Below are 20032 nucleotides of genomic sequence, written 5' to 3'. Positions count from 1 at the left end.
AAAGCTTGACTTCTTCATTTCCCATTTGGATTCCTCTGATTTCTTTGTCTTGTCTTATGGCTTCTGCAAGTACCTCTAGCACTATATTGAATAGCAGTGGTGATAGTGGGCAGCCTTGTCTTGTTCCAGATCTCAGTGGGAAGGGATCCAGTTTTTCTCCATTTAGTATGATGCTGGCATTGGGTTTTTCATATATTGCTTTGATTATATTGTTAATTGTTCCTTCTATCCCCACCCTGGTTAGGGTTTTTAACATGAAGTGGTGTTGAATTTTGTCGAAGGCTTTTTCTGCATCTATTGATACTATTATATGGTCTTTGTTTTTCAGTTTTTGGATGTGATGTATCACATTTGTGGATTTCCTTATGTTGAACCATCCCTGCATTCCCTGGATGAAGCCTACTTGGTCTGGATGGATGATCTGTCTGATGTTTTTTTGTATTCTATTGGCTAGGATTTTGTTGAGAATCTTAGCGTCAACATTCATCAGGGAGATCGGTCTGTAGTTTTCCTTCTCTGTTAATTCTCTATTTGGTTTGGGGATTAAGGTGATATTGGCTTCATAGAATGAGTTTGGAAGAGCTGCTTCCTTTTCTATTGTTTTGAAGAGCTTGTAAAGGATTGGGCTTAGCTCTGGTTGGAATGTTTTGTAGAATTCTGCGGTAAAACCATCTGGGCCTGGGCTTTTCTTTGTTGGGAGATCTTTAATCACTGATTCTATTTCTGATTCGGTAATGGGTTTATTCAGGTCTTCTGCTGCTTCTGGACTGAGTTTTGGTAAGTGGTGGGAGTCTAGGAACCTTTCCATTTCCAAGTGGTTATCGGATTTATTGGCATATAGTTCTTTGTAATAATTTCTAATTATTTCCTTAATGGTAGTAGTGTCTGTTGTTATGTTGCCTTTTTCATCTTTGATGCTGCTAATTCTTGCTTTGTCTTGTTTTTTCTTTGTCAGTCGGGCCAGTGGGGTATCTATTTTGTTTATCCTCTCAAAGAACCAGCTTTTTGATTCATTTATATTCTGAATGGTTTTTTAAATTTCTTTCTGTTTTAGTTCTTGTCTTGTTTTGATTTCTTGTTTCCTCTTGCTTGTGGGGTCCTTCTGCTGTTGCTTTTCCAGTTCCTGGAGGTTTGTGCTTAATTCCAGCATTTGTTGCCTTTCTTGGGCTTTGACGTGCGTGCTAATTGCAATAAACTTACCACGTAACACTGCTTTGGCGGTGTCCCATAAGTTTTGAACGTTTGTATCTGGGTTTTTGTTGGTTTCCATAAATTTTTTGATCTCGTCTTTAATTTCTTCTCTAACCCATTGTTCGTTTAGTAGCATATTGTTCAGCCTCCAGGAGTTTACATGTCTCCTGGGACATTTTGAGTTGTTGATTTCCAGTTTCACTGCGTGGTGGTCTGAGAAGGTACATGGTATGATTCTGATATTTTTGTAGTTAGTTAAACTTGCTTTGTGTCCTATTATGTGGTCTATCCTGGAGAAGGTACCATGCACTGCTGAGAAGAAGGTGTAGTCTGTGAACTTAGGATGAAATATTCTATAGATGTCTACTAGGACCAGTTGTTCTATTGTTTGTGTGAGTTCTGTGGCTTCTCTGTTGAGCTTTTGCTGCGTTGATCTATCTATTGGTGTTAGTGAGGTGTTCAGATCTCCCAGAATTATCATATGTTCATCTATGTCTCCCTTTAAGTCCAAAAGTGGTTGTTTTACATAGCTGGGCGCATCCAGGCTAGGAGCATATATGTTAAGAATTGCGATTGGTTCTTGTTGGATCCTCCCTTTCAAGAAGATGTAGCGCCCTCCCTTGTCCTTTTTCACGTTTGTTACTTTGAAGTCCGTATCATCTGAGAATAAGACTGCCACACCAGCTTTTTTTCTCGTCCATTGGCATGGAATATTTGTTTCCACCCTTTCACTTTTAGTTTCCTGAAGTTTCTTCTGGTTAGACGCGTTTCTTGCAAGCAGCATATAGTTGGGTCCTGAATTTTTAACCCGGTCTGCTAATCGGTGCCTTTTGAGTGATGGATTTACCATTTGTGTGGAGGGCTAATATTGAGAAATTATAATTATGCCGTGACATATGCCGGTGTTTTTGAGGTTGTTGGTGATTGGTTGTCCTTTCCTTGGATGGACTTTATTGAGATCTCCCTGATTGCCAACCTTGCTTATGGCTTGCTTCCTTTTTCACAGAAAAAGACTTCTTGGAAAAGACGCCAAAAGCACAGGTGAGTCATTACCTAACATCATCTAGCGGATCTGAGAACCATCATGGGGAGAAGGATCAGTGCTGTATCAGGCCACAACAATAGGCAATTCACATCAGGGCTGAGAAGGGGGCATGCTGTTCCTAGATAGGTTTCAGCCAACAGCAACATGGAGTGGAATTCCGGGAAGACTAGACTGAGCCAGGCTGCAACACATGCTGGTGGAAAATGAGTGGAGGCAAGCCATGGCAGTAAGGGAGACATTGGTGCAAGACACATGATCCCTGGGTGCAGGAGATCCAGTGGGGCCCTGGTAGCCTTGTCTGTGCCCTTGGGCACAGCTGTGTGATGAGCCCAGTTTATGAGCCCCAGTGGCTGTATGTGTGGTGGTTTATGTTGCTTGGCCTGGGTCCTTGGCTGTCCAGTGCAATGGGTCCTGGGTCTGCGAATCCTGAGAGTAGAGGGTGTGGCAGGTCCCAGGTCACCTGGCTTGGATACTTTACATGCCTGCTTGGTGGTGCTAGCTCAGTGAGCGCTGAGGGTGGGACTCCACTGGGGCAGGATTGAGTGGCTCGAGGTCTTGGTGCATCTGCAAGAACAGGTCCTGCTCAGTTGGAAAGGAGTATTGGACAACTGGCCCAGCTCCAACTGGAGATGGAAGCCCAGTGAGGCCTGGAAAGTACATCTGGGCCATCCAAGAGAAAGGAGGAGAGAAGAGATTGAATAACTACCCCAGACATAAAATGACAGCAAATATCTGGGGGAAAGGAGACGCCAAGGTCAACCATGACAGCCAATTAACATTGAAACGGTTCCATCTTGCTTGAATTGGTGAGATGGACATCATTTCAGAACTATCACAACCACCTGGACAGAAACTGTAGGGCCTCGTTCCAAGGATTAACTCCACAGGTTAGCTTGTTCCTCAAGGGGTAACAGGATGCACAAACTTGGCCTGATACATTTAGTTCTTGGCTTAACCACAAGTTCCTGCTTCCCTGTTTCCCGTTTATCAGGATGCCCCTGAGGTCTTAGGAGCTGCTAGAGCATTGGAAAAGTACTGGGAGGAACCAGAGAGTATAAAAGGCAGGCTAAACTTCAGCAAAGTGGCATTCTCTTTGCAAGAATGGCCCAGTGTGTGTTGTCTTCTTTGTAACCCTAGTCCCTCCTCTCGACTTGGGGTATACGGCGATGTGGGCATTGCTGACAAAAAACCTTGCAGTGTGTGCCACATTGACAACCTGGTTTGGTATCAGGGGTCCAGTACCCATCCTTAAGTACTAGGATGGTTGGGAGGCCTGGTATAGCTTCTCCAAATATCATTTAACCCTGACCTAAAACAGGAAGGAAAAATAGAAAATTTGGAAATGATCACACCAATTTCTCCTTAATGATCTAATACACGTGCACACACACACACATTGAGTACAATTAAATTGCACACACACACACACACTACACAGAAACTCAACTCATGAAAAAAAATGATTAGGTCATACTCCCCCAGTCCCACCCATCTCTCGATGTTGGAGGTGGGTGGAGCCTAGGCCTGCCTTGTTCCCAAGGTATCTGCTCCCACTGTACTCACCAGCAAGGGTGAAGCTTCTTGAGTCCAGGCAGGCCAAGGCCCAGCTCATCCAATGGTCATAGTGGCTGAACCTAGGGTCCCAAGCATGGACTCCAATCTGGCTCAGGTGCTCCCAGGAACAGCAAGTGTATGTGAGGATAGAGAAAGTATGTAGATTTCTACTAAATACCAGTTGCTTACATTTAGGAGGTGGATACAGAAACTGGATCTCAAAGTCATTTTTTATAATCTATCTTTTTAGAGACAGAGAAGTTTTATTTGCAAAGTGATCATGTGAGCAGGGGAAGAGGAGGCAAGGGGAAAGCGCTTCTAGAGAGAAAACTAGGTGGTGGTGTGCTTCTTGAAATTGGAGACACCCAGTTAGTAACTTGAATGTTGTCCCAACCCTTGGTTATTGAAGCAGGATGTATACGTGGGAAAAAATGACCCACTCCTCTGTTTTCTCCCAATTCCTGTGAATCCCATCCTTCCACCCTATTCCACACATTCCTAAAATGTAATTACAAAAATCAAAGGATGTTAGGATGCTGTGAGAGCCTGGGAATATTTTAAAACAGGAATTGCAAAAAATTCAATAATTCACTGTTGCAGGTTGCTCTCTGAGGAGTGTCCTACTGAGGACCTGAGACAGGAGTTGATAAGCAACAACTGCAAAGAGTTTACAGCTTAGGGCTCACATGACGAATTTGGCGGGAAGCAGGTAGATGTGTGGAACTTTATTCTGTAGTTTAAGTAAGAATCTGATTACATGACGCATTTTTAAAACAGATTTATTTATTTTTATTACCAAGTCAGATATACGGAGAGGAGAGACAGAGGAAGATCTCCCATCCGATGATTCACACCCCAAGTGAGCTCAATGGCCAATGATATGCTGATCTGGAGCCAGGAGCCTGGAACCTCTTTCAGGTCTCCCACATGCGTGGAGGATCCCAATGCATTGGCCCATCCTTGACTGCTTTTTCAGGCCACAAGCAGGGAGTTGGATGGGAAGCAGGGCTGCTGGGATTAGAACCAGCACCCATAGGGGATTCTGGCACATTCAAGGTGAGGACTTTTGCCACTAGGACACATCGCCGGGCCCTACATGACACATTTTGCAAAAAAAAAATTGCCTCTCTTACCCTCAGTGCTCATCATTGTTGGTCTTGATAGGGCCTCGACTCTAATTAGTAAGTGGTAGAAGTGCTCTAGGCTGTCGCACATGAGATGCAAGTCAATGGGCTTTACATTTCCCTCAACACTAGTCATGGGACCCACTCTTCAATATTTTTATTTCTTTGAAAAGCAGATTTAGAGTGAGAAAGACAGAAGCAGGGAGATATCTTCTGTCCACTGGTTCATATCCCCAATGGCTCAATTGCAGTGGCTGAGCTGTTGTGAAACCAGAAGACAAGAGCAAAACCATGGTGGATTGGCTAGGATCTTGGACAGCTTACCTACTATGTAACAACGCTGGTCCTGGTGCTCACTCTTACAATTGAAAGACTTCAGGCACAGGTTGGCATCTAGGAGCTCATACAATGGCAAGAAACTTACTGTGAGAAGCCATGATACATGAAATCAGTGTGAATCTGAGCAGTAGTAGTGGCAGCTAACACATAAACTCCACCTGAAAGAGGAACTCCAAGAGTCTGATGTCTGACAATTCTTTTGTCTCTGAGATATGCCTCCTATAGTCTTGGCTGTTGTTTGACCAGCAGGCTGAAGATTCATGAGGGCCATGACAATGGTGTAGCTTGGCTGCAGAACCACCAGAGACAAACTGGTGAGGGATACCCATTTATTGGGGAGATCATACAAGCATATATACAGTGGAGGGGGAAGGCAGAAGGGTGGTCTCAATAGTACTCCCACCCTACACTGTCATTGTAACTGGCCAGTAGGCATGCCTATCTCTCAGGACACTCTAATCAAGTCACCAGTTACATGCTGTAAGCAGGGTTGATACCTTAGTGTTTTACCTCATTTGCAGATAGACCAAGAAAAGCTAGCACCTGGGCTGAAAGCTATACCTTTGTGCATGATCATTATGTGTGAATGGTAAACAGGAAGAGGGTTGCACTTAACTAGAGTTGCTTATCAGGGAAATTCTAGCACAGCTTTGCAGAGACAGAGAAATTGGCATACAGCCCACTGCTCTGTATGTATGCCCAGTGAAAAGGCCAAGATGGCATCTCTGTTAGCTGAGACCACTGCCAGGGCTTTACCTCAGAGACACAATGTGCCATGTGCCTATGACATGTTGTATGAGATAAGCTAGCAGAGATGCAGGAGAGATTTCCCATACTTATTATTCAAGGAGAGACAGTGGCCAAATAGGATCCACACTTGGCCAGATATAACAAGAAAATCTTGCCTCTGGAAAAGATTCATCCTTCAAGTCTGGGTGTTTATCATTACAACTGCCACATGCATCATTTGATATCTGTGGTTCCAATATAATTCTGTAATAGGATGAGGAAAATTGTGATTCTAGAAAAGATAAATGCATAAATGACAAAGATGGTTTTTGAAACAAGTGTTACATACTGAGCATTTATTATTGACATTTAATCTGAAAACAGCATTCACATTTACCACCTCACAACAAAGGGAGATCATGTACAAATTGCATCTTAATTATTTTAGCAGCAAATACCCTCTCTTCTGAAATAAAATGATACACCGCATGTTTATTATTTAACACTTGCTGAGACTTTCAAAGTATGTTTCCACATCCGTTGCACTTTAACAATGTTGTATTTGCACTCTTGCTAATGGTTGCTTTTTCATTCACATTGTCAGCTTTGACACACCATAACAGATTTATGGTGGCCAGTCTCTTGATTGACACGCTTTTGTAATTCTGAGGTCTGTGACTCTGCTATTGATTAACTTCAGAAAATGATTTTTCAGTCAATGCTGTGTGCTTGCTCATTTCTGTGAATATGCTACTTATTGAAGCATGTATGCTTTCCACTGTGCTGAAAAGGTTTGTGTATGATTTTTAACACACATTTAGCACATTTCTGCTTTCCCACGTGAATTTAGATGTTTAATAAAGCTTGACTGCCTGCAACAGGATTTTCCACTCATTATATTCATGCGTCTCTTATCATGTATGGATACTCTGATGTCAAATGAAACCTGTCTCGTAAGTAAAGGCTTGAAGATACACACTACAATGATAAGGTTTCTCCCCTGTGTGGACCCTCTGATGTGTGATTAGGTGTGACTTCTGAGAAAAAGCTTTTCCACACTCACTACATTCATAAGGTTTTTCCCCAGTGTGGATTCTCTGATGTATGATCATGTTTGACTTATGAATAAAAGCTTTTCCACACTCACTACATTCATAAGGTTTTTCACCTGTGTGTATTCTCTCATGTGATCTAATGCTTGACTTATCAGAAAAAGCTTTTCCACACTCACTACATTCATAAGGCTTTTCCCCAGTGTGGATTCTCTGATGCACAATGAGGTTTAATTTACGAAGAAAAGATTTTCCACACTCACCGCATTCATAAGGCTTTTCCTCTGTGTGGACTCTCTGATGTCTAACGAGGTATGACTTACGAATAAAATCTTTTCCACACTCACTACATTCATAAGGTTTTTCCCCAGTGTGCATTCTCTGATGTATCATCATGCTTGACTTCTGAGAAAAAGCTTTTCCACACTCACTACATTCATAAGGTTTCACCCCAGTGTGGATTCTCTGATGCACAATGAGGTTTGACTTACGAATAAAATCTTTTCCACACTCACTACATTCATAAGGTTTTTCCCCAGTATGGATTCTCTGATGTCTAATGAGGTGTGACTTACAAGGAAAGCCTTTCCCACACTCACTACATTCATAAGGCTTTACCCCAGTGTGGACCCTCTGATGTGATCTAATGCTTGACTTCTGAGAAAAAGATTTTCCACACTCACTACATTCATAAGGTTTCACCCCAGTGTGGATTATCTGATGCACAATGAGGTTTGACTTACGAATAAAATCTTTTCCACACTCACTACATTCATAAGGTTTTTCCCCAGTGTGCATTCTCTGATGTATGATCATGCTTGACTTTTGAAGAAAAGCTTTTCCACACTCACTACATTCATAAGGTTTTCCCCCAGTGTGCATTCTGTGATGTGCGGTCATGTTTGACTTACGAGAAAAAGCTTTTCCACACTCCCTACATTCATAAGGTTTCTCCCCTGTGTGTACCCTCTCATGTATGATTAATCTTGATTTATGAGGAAACTCTTTTCCACACTCCTTACATTCATAAGATTTTTTTGTGTTGAGTCTCTGTGGCCCAATTAGCGATACTTGTTGGTGAAAGGCTTTTCTGTGCTCATTGCATTCATATGGATTCTCTGCACTTTGAAGGATCTGATCTCTAATGAGTTTTGACTTCTGGTACATGTTTTCTCTACCTTCATTGGACACATACAAATTGTCTCCTGTGTCAGTTCTCTGTTTGGTGGTAAGGCAAGATTTATAGTAGCCAACATGAATTGCTTCTCCCACACTGACAGGCTGCTGATTACACGGTTCTTTGTGGTAAACTTGCTCACACATAAGGATTATCTTCTTCCTGCCGAAAGTTTTCTCATTTTCATTGTGTTCAAAGGACTGCTGACAAATCTGAATCTTGTCAAACTGACTGAGAATTTCCTCACTCTCGAGGTTGTTCTCAGAGACATTAGAGGCATGCTTCTTTTCAAATGGTATTTCATCAGGCTTCCTGTGTGAAAAGCAAATTTAAAAGAATATGATATCATTTTCTCTCCATTGAAAAATGCAACAGATATTTGAGCCCCTCCAGGGAGTTGTTGTCCCCCTCACCTCTTCCAAGTTCAAGTGGTCAATTAACAGTAAAAATTTGGTCTATAACTGGTTTTCATCATTTTTTTTCTATACTATGTTAAAGGAAAGAATCACCGAGCTTTCCTGGTAACATTTGGTTCAGTGGACAAGATGGGAATTGAAAAAGGATTTAAGCTCTTATACAAGAGCTTTGAGGCTGAAGGGAGCAAAGACAAGATTTCAAGAGGTTTGTACTAAACCTCTGGAAATGACCCTTGGCACTTCATGCCTCTGCACAAAGAGGAACACAACCACACACTCACATACTCCCCAGCCACTGCCTAGCTCCAGCTAAACATTCAGATGGATTGTACTTGGAAGGCTTCAGCACACAGCAACATGGAGTGGAATTGCGGGAGATTAGACTGAGCCAGGCTGCAACACATGCTGGTGGAAAATGAGTGGAGGCAAGCCATGGCAGTCAGGGGGATGTTGGTGCTAGACACATGATCCCTGGGTGCAAGAGATCCAGTGGGGCCCTGGTAGCCTTGTCTGTGCCCTTGGGCACAGTTGTGTGATGAGCCTAGTTTATGAGCACCAGTGGCTGTATGTGTGGTGGTTTATGGCTTGGCCTGGGTCCTTGGCTGTCCAGTGCAATGGGTCCTGGGTCTGCGAATCCTGAGAGTAGAGGGTGTGGCAGGTCCCAGGTCACCTGGCTTGGATACTTTACATGCCTGCTTGGTGGTGCTAGCTCAGTGAGTGCTGAGGGTGCGGCTCCACTGGGGCAGGATTGAGTGACTCGAGGTCTTGGTGCACTTGCAAGAACAGGTCCTGCTCAGCTGGAAAGGAGTATTTGACAACTGGCCCAGATCCACCTGGAGATGGAAGCCCAGTGAGGCCTGGAAAGTACATATGGACCATCCAAGAGAAAGGAGGAGAGAAGAGATTGAATAACTACCCCAGACATAAAATGACAGCAAATATCTGGGGGAAAGAAGACTCTAAGGTAAACCATGACAGCCAATGAACATTGAAACGGTTGCCTCTTGCTTGAATCAGTGAGATGGACATCATTTCAGAACTATTGGAACCACCTAGAAAGAATTCTTGCAATGTGTGCCACATTGACAACCTGGTTTGGTACAGGGGTCCAGTACCCATCCTTAAGTACTAGGATAGTTGGGAGGCCTGGTATAGCTTCTCCAAATATCATTTAACCCTGACCTAAAACAGGAAGGAAAAATAGAAAATTTGGAAATGATCACACCAATTTCTCCTTAATGATCTAATACACGTGCACACACACACACATTGAGTACAATTAAATTGCACACACACACACACACTACACAGAAACTCAACTCATGAAAAAAAATGAATATGTCATACTCCCCCAGTCCCACCCATCTCTCGATGTTGGAGGTGGGTGGAGCCTAGGCCTGCCTTGTTCCCAAGGTATCTGCTCCCACTGTACTCACCAGCAAGGGTGAAGCTTCTTGAGTCCAGGCAGGCCAAGGCCCAGCTCATCCAATGGTCATAGTGGCTGAACCTAGGGTCCCAAGCATGGACTCCAATCTGGCTCAGGTCCTCCCAGGAACAGCAAGTGTATGTGAGGATAGAGAAAGTATGCAGATTTCTACTAAATACCAGTTGCTTACATTTAGGAGGTGGATACAGAAACTGGATCTCAAAGTCATTTTTTTCTAATGTATCTTTTTAGAGACAGAGAAGTTTAACTTGCAAAGTGATCATGTGAGCAGGGGAAGAGGAGGCAAGGGGAAAGTGCTTCTAGAGAGAAAACTAGGTGGTGGTGTGCTTCTTGAAATTGGAGACACCCAGTTAGTAACTTGAATGTTGTACCAACCCTTGGTAATTGAAGCAGGATGTATACGTGGGAAAAATGACCACTCCTCTGTTTTCTCCCAATTCCTGTGAATCCCATCCTTCCATCCTATTCCACAATCCTACGTTTCTATACTAAGTTAAAGAAAAGAATCACTGAGCTTTCCTGGTAAGATTTGGTTCAGTGCAAAATATGAGACTTCAAAAAGATTTCTGGCTCTTATACAAGAGCTGTGTGGCTGGACTTAGCAAAGAGAAGACTCCACAAGTTTTATATTAAACTTGTGGAAATGATCCGTGACATTCCGTGCCTCTGCACAAACCTGAGCACACGCACCCACACATGTAATTAATCCCCAGTCACTGCCTACCTCCAGCTAAACCTCCAGATTGATTGTACTTCTAGGAAGTAGTGGGTAGACATAGGAAATATAAAAGTTTAGGACTTTAAAGTCTCTAATCACCAACTGCCTTTTTCACTTTTGCTATTAGGTCAATTTTCATTTTAGAAGCAAGTCTCTGGGTCTTTATATTTTGAAAACTGTTGTATTGACAGTCCCCAGAAAAGGCCAATTTTCTTCATGACTTAATACTCTCTAAGCGGATCCTGACTCCCAACTACCTGACATGGGACCAAATTTCTGGCCTCCTTTCTCATGCTTCACGTTGGCTTATTCTCATTGGGGGAGAGATGAGAGTCCAGGCACAAAAAAATATTCAGTTTGGTTTGAGATTTTATGCACCATCTTGGGGAGGTGTTCACATGAGTCACCCCAAGGGCAAAGAGAAACAAACTTATTCACAATGGGCAATAATGTCTGCCATCTCACCCAGAAAAAAGGGTGAGACTTGTGGCTTCCTTCTCTCAATGTTATGGGCTAGGCAGCCAGTTCAGGGTCACGAGCTTGGAAGCCACACACCCACACCATCTAGGATTTCCCTTCTACCCACCTGTGACACTCACCTATCATCACCTGGAACTGAGAGGGGGTGGGATTGCATTTTTTTTTTGTAACCACTCCCCTCGCAAGCCCCCATAAAGGCCCATGATAGGGAGAGGCTCTTTCTCTTGGTCACATGCTCCTGAAGAATCTAGATGCTTTTCTGCTTTTGTGATTCTGCCGTAATTGCTTGTGTGGGAGCTGTGTGAATTCCTGGCCTGACAGTCTATGTGACAGGCACCAGCAGGACACCTGGCAGGTCATGTATGTAGACCACTCCTCAGGAAGGAGGTCCCTGGTATTTGATAAGAGTCATTGCCCTTTAGCCCATCCATTTGTACCTTTTGAAGGTTGCTTGCTTCCAACCTACCATTACAAGCCTGTCAGCTTGCTCATTTTGAAAGTTAACAGCTAAAAGTGACCAATCATAACTGTATAATTATATGGAATTGTCCTGGCATGGGTTGGGGGGCAGAACAGGCTGAATCAGTTAACGTCATCCACTGGAAAATCCAAGCACCAGAACAGAGTGTGGGTCGAGCCAGAATTGGTTGCAACAAAAACCAGTACACATTACGGAATGCCAAGGTGAGGTGACGTATGCCAGATGTGAACACAGCACCCAACCAGCACACATGAGAACCAGGAAGGGAGGGGGGGGAGCCGGCAGGGAGAATATGTGAGTGGGGGTTTCCCTAGCTGGACAGCTACTCTTACTGGAGAACATGAGCTGGGATAAGGACAGATCAGACAAGGCAGGGCTACAATACCTGTGGGCCTCATGTAGACTAGATCAGAAAAGGCTAGGCTGGGCGGATTATTCCTGCTGGTGTACACTACATCACAATGCTTGAGGGTTATTTGGGCTTAGCCGCAAAATCAGCTGGAAGAAGCTGGCACTGGGTGCTAATTCTGTCAAGTTGAACCACAGAAACACCTGGAGAGTGCATAATCCGATAGAGGGAGTGGGCTGGAAGGGAAATAGTGGGATCCTCCCTCTTGGGTTACCACTAACACAGGAAGGCACAGAAACAAGAATAGGAGCAGGGGTGGCTAGACAGAAAGGCACCCAACAACATACATGAGGGCTGGATAGTTGAGCTGGTTAGATGGAACTAAGCTTTAATACCCACTGACATGTATGAGAGCTGAATGGGATGTGGTACAGACTAGTCTGCTACACATACTGGCAAATCAGGGTAGGGGGCAGGCTTGGTTGGGGTTACTGTGGGTTGCTCTGACTAGGCTGCAGCCCACGCTGGTTTGTTTGAGGGCTGAGTATGAAGTGGGAAGGATTCAGGCTAGACTGCAGCACCCATTGGTTCCAGCAGAAGACAGGGTTGGAAACAGAACCAACCCAGCAATTGCAACCACCAGCTGATCGGGGTTATGGACTGTGCCGGGCCCTGTGCTTGCTAGTATACACAAGAATCTGGTCTGGGAACACCTCGGACAAAGTTTCTTTGTGGATTCCTCAGTCGAAATGCAGACTCAGAACCCTAACCATGAAAAGACAAGAGGACAGAACAAGTCAATCAACTACCTCAGCTATACGTTGCCAGTGAAAAACTGGGCAAATGGAGCCTCTATGAAGGACTGTGTCAATCAGTGGTTTCTTCAACGACCTCATCGTGCTTGGAGTGGCGAGACTGGCAACAATTCATACCTGTTGAACTACTAAAACCACGTGAGCAAGAGCCTTGGAGCATGCCCCACATCAGAAACATGGGATGGGTGGGAGATTGGGTGGGTTTCCCTCATAAAATCTTTTACCTCAGATATATGAAGAAAACAATATGGAAATAATAGTCTTTCCCATTTTCCAGTAACCCTGGAACTTTTTAACCCTAATTAACTATGTAATGATTGTCAAACATACAATTAAAAAAATGGGAAAAGGGAAAAAAATGTATTTATATTTACTGGAAATTTAGATATATAGAGAGGATGTGAGACACACAGGAAGATGTTCCATGTGCTGATACACTTCCCCAAAATTTGTAACTTTCAGAGCGGAGCAGCTTTAAAGCCAAGAACCGGGAGCTTTTTCCAGGTCTCGTACGCAGCTGTATAGTCACAAGCCTGTGGGGTGTCCTCAACAGTTTTCCCAGGCCAAAGGCTGCTGAGGTCTATGCAGTTTGCATGAAAGACACCAAGTTGTGAAGAGAACTTTTCCATTGAAGGCAAGGCTGCAAGGAATTTCCTGTGTCTACAACCAACTGAATAGCAGTTCCACCTCCCTTTGTATACATAATCGACAACCCCAGAGATTTTTGTAATCTATTTAGGCATTGTCAGCCACTGTGGAGTTGCTTTTTACAATCAATGTGAGCGTGGAGGATGATGTTGGTGATAACATCTTAGCAAATGGGCCTTTTACTATTCCTGTTCTCTCAGCTGCCCCACTCATCATGATAATCAAGGGTGTCAAGTCCCTACATGTAGCAGGAACATATGCTTAGTAATGTCCTCCCACATTGACCATAATCTAATCAAGGATGTTAAGTCCCTAGATGTAGTGGAAATGTATTCTTTCCCTCTTTCACTAATCTTTCGGTCCCTCATTCCGTGATACACTTCCTCGATTAACTGATTCAAGAGTAAGTTGTAGAATCAGGATTGTAATAGAAATTAGTTACTGATTGACATGTACCATCTATTGAGAACTTCTTGACCACAGGATTAGGGCGGTTGATATCCTGCCTCAAGGGGAAACAATTGGCGGAATTATCCTTAGCAATGCCCCCTTGACCAGGTGTGAAAAGTGGGTGCCAGAGTTTGTGGAGGCTTCTGTATTAAAAAAGAGGACAGTTTTTTAAATTGTCCATTATGATCCTGAAACTGTAGTGGTCCATTTATTTTCCATGCCTACTCCAAGCACCCTTCTCAAGTTCTGAACTTCACTTGAGCTGGACTCTGGCAACGGCCAGAGAGCTGGCTGTTAAGTGGGGCTGCCAGGGGCACAAACAAGTGTCCATATATGATCCCAGTACATGCAAGGTGAGGGCTAGTCACTAGGCTACCTTGCCATGCCCTCGGGTTTGATCTTTACAAATGACTTATGTGGGCCTGTGGATGAACCCCTCTACATTTCATACATGAGTTGAGAAAAAGCCAGTTTCTTCAACTTTGTCACTCATGTGGCTGCCTACCTCTGAGAGCTGAACAGCCATAGAATGGCCGGTGCAGATTTGAAGCTGTGTAGTAGCAGCTATTCCCTTGCTGGTTGAGAGACAACCAATGCAATGGGAAGTGTCTTATTCACAGGTTCCTGTCCACACAAGGAATGCTCAGGGGACACTTAGAAATTTAAGACCCTTCTGAAAACTTTTGCTGTCTCCATTCAAGAGGCACACCATCTCCTGGCTCTCTCCCAAGAAATGCTATTTGATTCTCTCTGCTTTCTACATTCACCTGGTCGCTTTGCAAATAAAACTACTGTCTGCAAACGAAAAAAAAAAGTAAAAAGAAAGAATGAAATCCTATTTCTCAAGTCTCATTTTTATACAATTCCCTTTCATATTGCACTGCAACTATGGCCAGAGCTAATGCTAAGCATCTTTGTGGCAATGCAGCTCTCTTTTCAGTTATTATATAATTTTGTGATTCAAACTTGCCTGAAGATTAGTTCTTGACCTTTCTGATTAGCTCCAAGCAGCTCATTCTTTCCATGGGGATCTGAAATGAGGAAAAGAGTAACCACATCTATGAATCACATCTAAATGTTTCTTTTCAAATGTTCCAGTGAAGCCAATGAGATTTGTTGCCATTCTAGCTACAAGACATTTTAATATTAGCGAAATGTGGACATTTATGAGCATTTTTAAATAGGCATTACATCTCATCTATTAATGTCTTAACATAATACCTATTTTTTAAAATAAAAATTTCAATTATGTGAGATTGCATAAATAACTTAAACTGGGATATGACAGAAAATATGGTATAAAAATTCAAAATAATGCTTCGGGTATCTTAACCCTATCTCATCACTAGTTTGTCTTTTCCTGGCTACTCTGCTTCAAAAACAACTTCCTGAAAATGTATCTAGGGAGGTGGCAGATGTGATTCAAGTGTTTGGGATTATGAAAGACCCATATATACTTCTAAATTAATGGTGACAGGCTGGCAAATTGCTAGAATAAACCTATACATGGAGACTATAGAATGCCTGTATCTCACCAGCTGTCCTTCTGAAAGAAACTCAGAGTAAAAATCACATTTAATTCCAGTCAACATTTACTGAGCTATGTATCAATTCTCCTGCCAATTATGTGCTGAACTAGCTGGAAGTCTCTGCTTCACAAGTTTCTCCACTGTCCATGGTGCTGATTCTTGCTCCAACTTGAAGATCACATTAGGCTTTGTCATGGAGTACCCTGTGAATGGAGAATGATGCAGATTTTCCAAAGTCACCATTAGTCCTACCAACTACTACACTTTATAAACTTTTCTTTCATTTGTCATCTGCACAGAAGTATTCTGTTTGGGTATGACAGAGTTTCACTCACCCAAGGACAGCAGATTGTGATAGGTCTCAAGCATCACCTCCCTATACAGGGTCCTCTGAGCATTGTCCATTGTCTGCCATTCTTCCTGGGTAAAGTCCACAGCCACATCTTCAAATGACACCAACACCTGTAACAGCACATGTCTCCTCAGCTCTGGATCATTAAATAGAAACACTGACAGGACATTCTCTGTATATTTAATTTGCAACTTCTATGAATGTAGTTTAATTTACAATTGATACAGCATCACAGAGTAACAGTTAAATGAAAATATCTTGTGCTGTGTTACTTTCGCATTTTCAATATTACAACAGAATATTCCTTATTCTCTTAAAAGTTGTTTTCTGTAAAGATTCTCATTCTAATGAACTGTTGAAGGCATTGCTAGAATAGCTCTCCAAGTAGAAGATATGACTCTGTGTTTCCTTTATTGCCACTCTACTTTTCAACTAAAATAACATAAGTAACCATATTGACACTGAGCCAAAATATTAACTCAGAAGCTATATTACTAAGCTGAGTTTAATTCTTCCATGTGTGTGTTCAATTTGCATCTTCTATGAAAGCAGTTTAATTTACAATGTATATGGCAAATAAGGTAAAAACAAAATAAAGCCTTTTGTTCCGTATTACGTTTGCAATTCTAAAGCTACAATTCCATTATTATCCTGCATCAGATTGTTTTCTATAATGAGCATAAAATGAGTTCATTGTGCAATCTTTCGATACACACGAGCTAAATAACATGCTAGATTAGATAATTACGATATATGCTTAATATTGCACAAGATAATGATAAGATTCTTGAGTAGCTTACTAATGATATCCTCAAACATACTGAGTTACTTAAAAATATTATAAAGCAATAATAAACTTCAATTTTCTTATTTTAAAGTGAAATAATGAAATACTGAAAACATTTTTAATCTGTACTTGCATGAGTAAATATTTCCTACAGTTCATTTTGCAATTAAATATCAATAATATATGATCATATATATCAATAATACATGTCATATATGTACATACACAAAAGTTTAAAAAATATGGAATGCATATGCATGCAATTCCAGTGTATAAATATATAAAACAATACATATTTTTTCACTTTTAAGTATGCACATATTAAAACTCTCTACTTTGTTTTTGATTTATTTTTTATGGAATAACATAATTAAATGGAAGCTTTAATTTCTACATAATAAGCTACAGTTTAGGAGGGAAACAAATGATAGTCTCTTAAACAACTATCTTCATCTGACAATTAGTTGGTATCAGCCAGTCATAGCCTGTCAGCTGAACAGAAAATTTACATATAACACAAATGCCATGCTGTAACAAACCTAATCCTTTTTTTTTTTTTATGTTTTGGAAGGTCTTTAGCATTAAGCAATTATCTGGGTTTTTCTTTTATTTCAGTTATTTACTTACTACTTTTTTTTTTAAGATTTATTCATTTTATTACAAAGTCAGATGTAGGGCCCGGTGGCGTGGCCTAGTGGCAAAAGTCCTCGCCTTTAATGTGCCGGGACCCCATATGGGCGCCAGTTCTAATCCTGGCAGCTCCACTTCCCATCCAGCTCCCTGCTTGTGGCCAGGGAAAGCAGTTGAGGACAGCCCAATGCATTGGGATCCTGCACCTGCGTGGGAGACCCGGAAGAGGTTCCAGGTTCCGGATCGGCGTGCATCGGCCTGTTGCGGCTCACTTGGGGAGTGAATCATTGGACGGAATATCTTCCTATCTGTCTCTCCTCCTCTCTGTATATCTGGCTGTAATAAAATAAATAAATCTTTAAAAAAAAATAAAGTCAGATATATAGAGAGGAGGAGAGACAGAGAGAAAGATCTTCCGTCCGATGATTCACTCCCCAAGTGAGCTACAACGGCCAGTGCTGCGCCAATCCGAAGCCAGGAACCTGGAACCTCCTCTGGGTCTCCCACATGGGTGCAGGCTCACAATGCATTGGGCTGTCCTCAACTGCTTTCCCTGGCCACAAGCAGGGAGCTGGATGGGAAGTGGAGATGCCTGGATTAGAACCGGCGCCCATATGGGATCCCGGCACATTAAAGGCGAGGACTTTTGCCACTAGGCCACGGTGCCAGGCCCTATTTACTATTTTTAACATTAAAACAGAGCTAATGTAACTGATGTATATAATTTTTTTATTAAATTTATTCATTAATTACATTGTGTTGTAATTTCATAGAAACTGGGATTCTACCCTACTTCCCCACACCCTCCCCCCATGGTGGGTTCTACCACCCTGTTGCATAACCATAGTTCAAGTTGAGTTGAGATTCCCTCTTAGCAAGAATATGCCAAGCATAGAGTCCAGCATCTTATAGTCCAGTCAAGTCCAATTACTTATTGGGGAGACCCTCTCTGGTCTGAGGGCAGAGCCAGCACAGTAGCATCCCGATCAAATAAAAGCACTAACATATTATCAGCAACACTTAACATCAGTATGGAATTATTGACATAGTATTGAGCAGCCAACATGTTAACTGAGGTCCTGGCGTTGGATGTCCCGCCCGATGCTGTAATCTACCTCCAGGCGCTGGTTGCGCTGGTCCAGGGAGCCGCGAAGCACGTTGACATACACGGCCTCAATCACCAGGTCTTCCAGTTGCCGCACGTTGTGCAGGGCCAGGGCTTCGAGCAGCACTGTGTATGGGATGCACTTGACTTTAGCAGCCAGGCTGACCACTGAGAGGTGTCAAAGCTTATTCTTATGTGCCTCCGTGAGTGGGGGCAGCTTGCGGGCTTCAGCTAAATAGTCAGCATTGGACCCATAGGTGAACACCGTGAGCAGCCGGAAGGTGGAGGCGAAGTCGGTGTCTGCGAGCTCTCTGACATTAGGCATATCCAGTTCCCCAAACACGTAGACACCAGGCGCCTCCAACACCTGGTGGATGAGTGTGGCCAACGCAGCACCCTTAGCTGACTTGGCGAGCAGCAAAAACTGTTTCTGGTTCTGCCCCGTCACCTTCACCTTGGCACACATGGCTGAGCTGCAGGGGTGGGCAGGGGGCATGGGAACCTGGGCTCAAGATATCTAGAGCTGCAAGCAAAGAGGATGTGACATTAGAGGCACCCTGGGCGCTGCAAAGAGGGGCTGGAGCCCAGCTCGGCTAGGATTTTGTAGAGAAGCTTAGCATCAATGTTCATTGGGGAGATCTGTCTGTAGTTTCCTTCTCTGTTAATTCTCTCTCCGGTTTTGGGATTAAAGTGATGTTGGCTTCATAGAATGAGTTTGGAAGGGTTGCTTCCTTTTCTATTATTTTGAGGAGCTTGTAGAGGATTGGAGTTAACTCTGGAATGTTTTGTAGAAATCTGTGGTGAAGACATCTGGGCCTGGGCTTTTCTTTGTTGGGAGATCTTTAATCACTGACTCTATCTCTGCTTTGGTTATGGGTTTGTTGAGGTCTTCTGTTGCCTCTGAGGTAAGCCTTGGTAAGTGGTGGACATCTAGGTACATTTCCATTTCCTGGTGGTTTTCTGATTTGTTGGAGTACAGTTCCTTGTACCAATTTTTTTTATTGCAAAGTCAGATATACAGAGAGGAGAAGAGACAGTGAGGAAGATGTTCCATCCAATGATGCATTCCCAAAGTGACAGCAATGGCCAGAGCTGCATTGATCCAGGTCCAGTAAAGAGGAATTTCCTCCAGATCTCCCACATGGGTGCAGGTTGTCCAAGCTTTGGGCTATCCTCAACTGCTTTCTCAGGCCACAAGCAGGGAGCTGGATGGAACGCGGGGCCAACAAGATTAGAATGGATGCCCATACGGGATCCCAGCATGTTCAAGGTGAGTATTTTAGCTGCTAGGCCAATGCAGCAGGTTTGATAAAATAAGACTTTACCAGAATAAAAAAAAAAAAGGACATGCAATGGATCACTAGGGACTGTCAACAGTAGTTATAAACAAATAGTAAAAAAAAAAATGCTTAATTTCTGGATACTTAACATCAGGCTACAAACTGAATGAGAAGGACATAAAAAAACTAGACACTACTAACAGGCAGTTAACAGTGAATCAGGAATAAATCGCTTCAAACCAAAGGTCAACGCTAGGTGTCTTCACTGCTAGATTCTACCAAATTAACACCAAATTTTCTAGAATTACGGTAAAAAACTAAATGAAAAAAAAAT

The 20032-nt window shown here is 42.7% G+C and overlaps 1 protein-coding gene and 2 pseudogenes across 1 annotated transcript; 1 reads left to right on the top strand and 2 right to left on the bottom strand.

Annotated features, from left to right (window-relative positions):
* Positions 1–20032, top strand: part of LOC131483358 (zinc finger protein 850-like) — a 455811-nt pseudogene that overhangs the window by 42807 nt on the left and 392972 nt on the right.
* LOC131477956 (zinc finger protein OZF-like) lies at positions 6918–8201 on the bottom strand. Its single transcript, XM_058681254.1, has one exon. The coding sequence runs from the start codon at positions 8199–8201 to the stop codon at positions 6918–6920; it is 1284 nt and encodes a 427-aa protein (XP_058537237.1).
* Positions 18381–18907, bottom strand: LOC131483321 (COP9 signalosome complex subunit 7a-like; annotated as a pseudogene).

The sequence above is a fragment of the Ochotona princeps genome, chromosome 25, assembly GCF_030435755.1.
Source record: "Ochotona princeps isolate mOchPri1 chromosome 25, mOchPri1.hap1, whole genome shotgun sequence".
Classification (NCBI taxonomy): domain Eukaryota; kingdom Metazoa; phylum Chordata; class Mammalia; order Lagomorpha; family Ochotonidae; genus Ochotona; species Ochotona princeps.
Note: the sequence above shows the minus strand (reverse complement) of the source record. Positions and strands in the feature narration are given on the sequence as shown.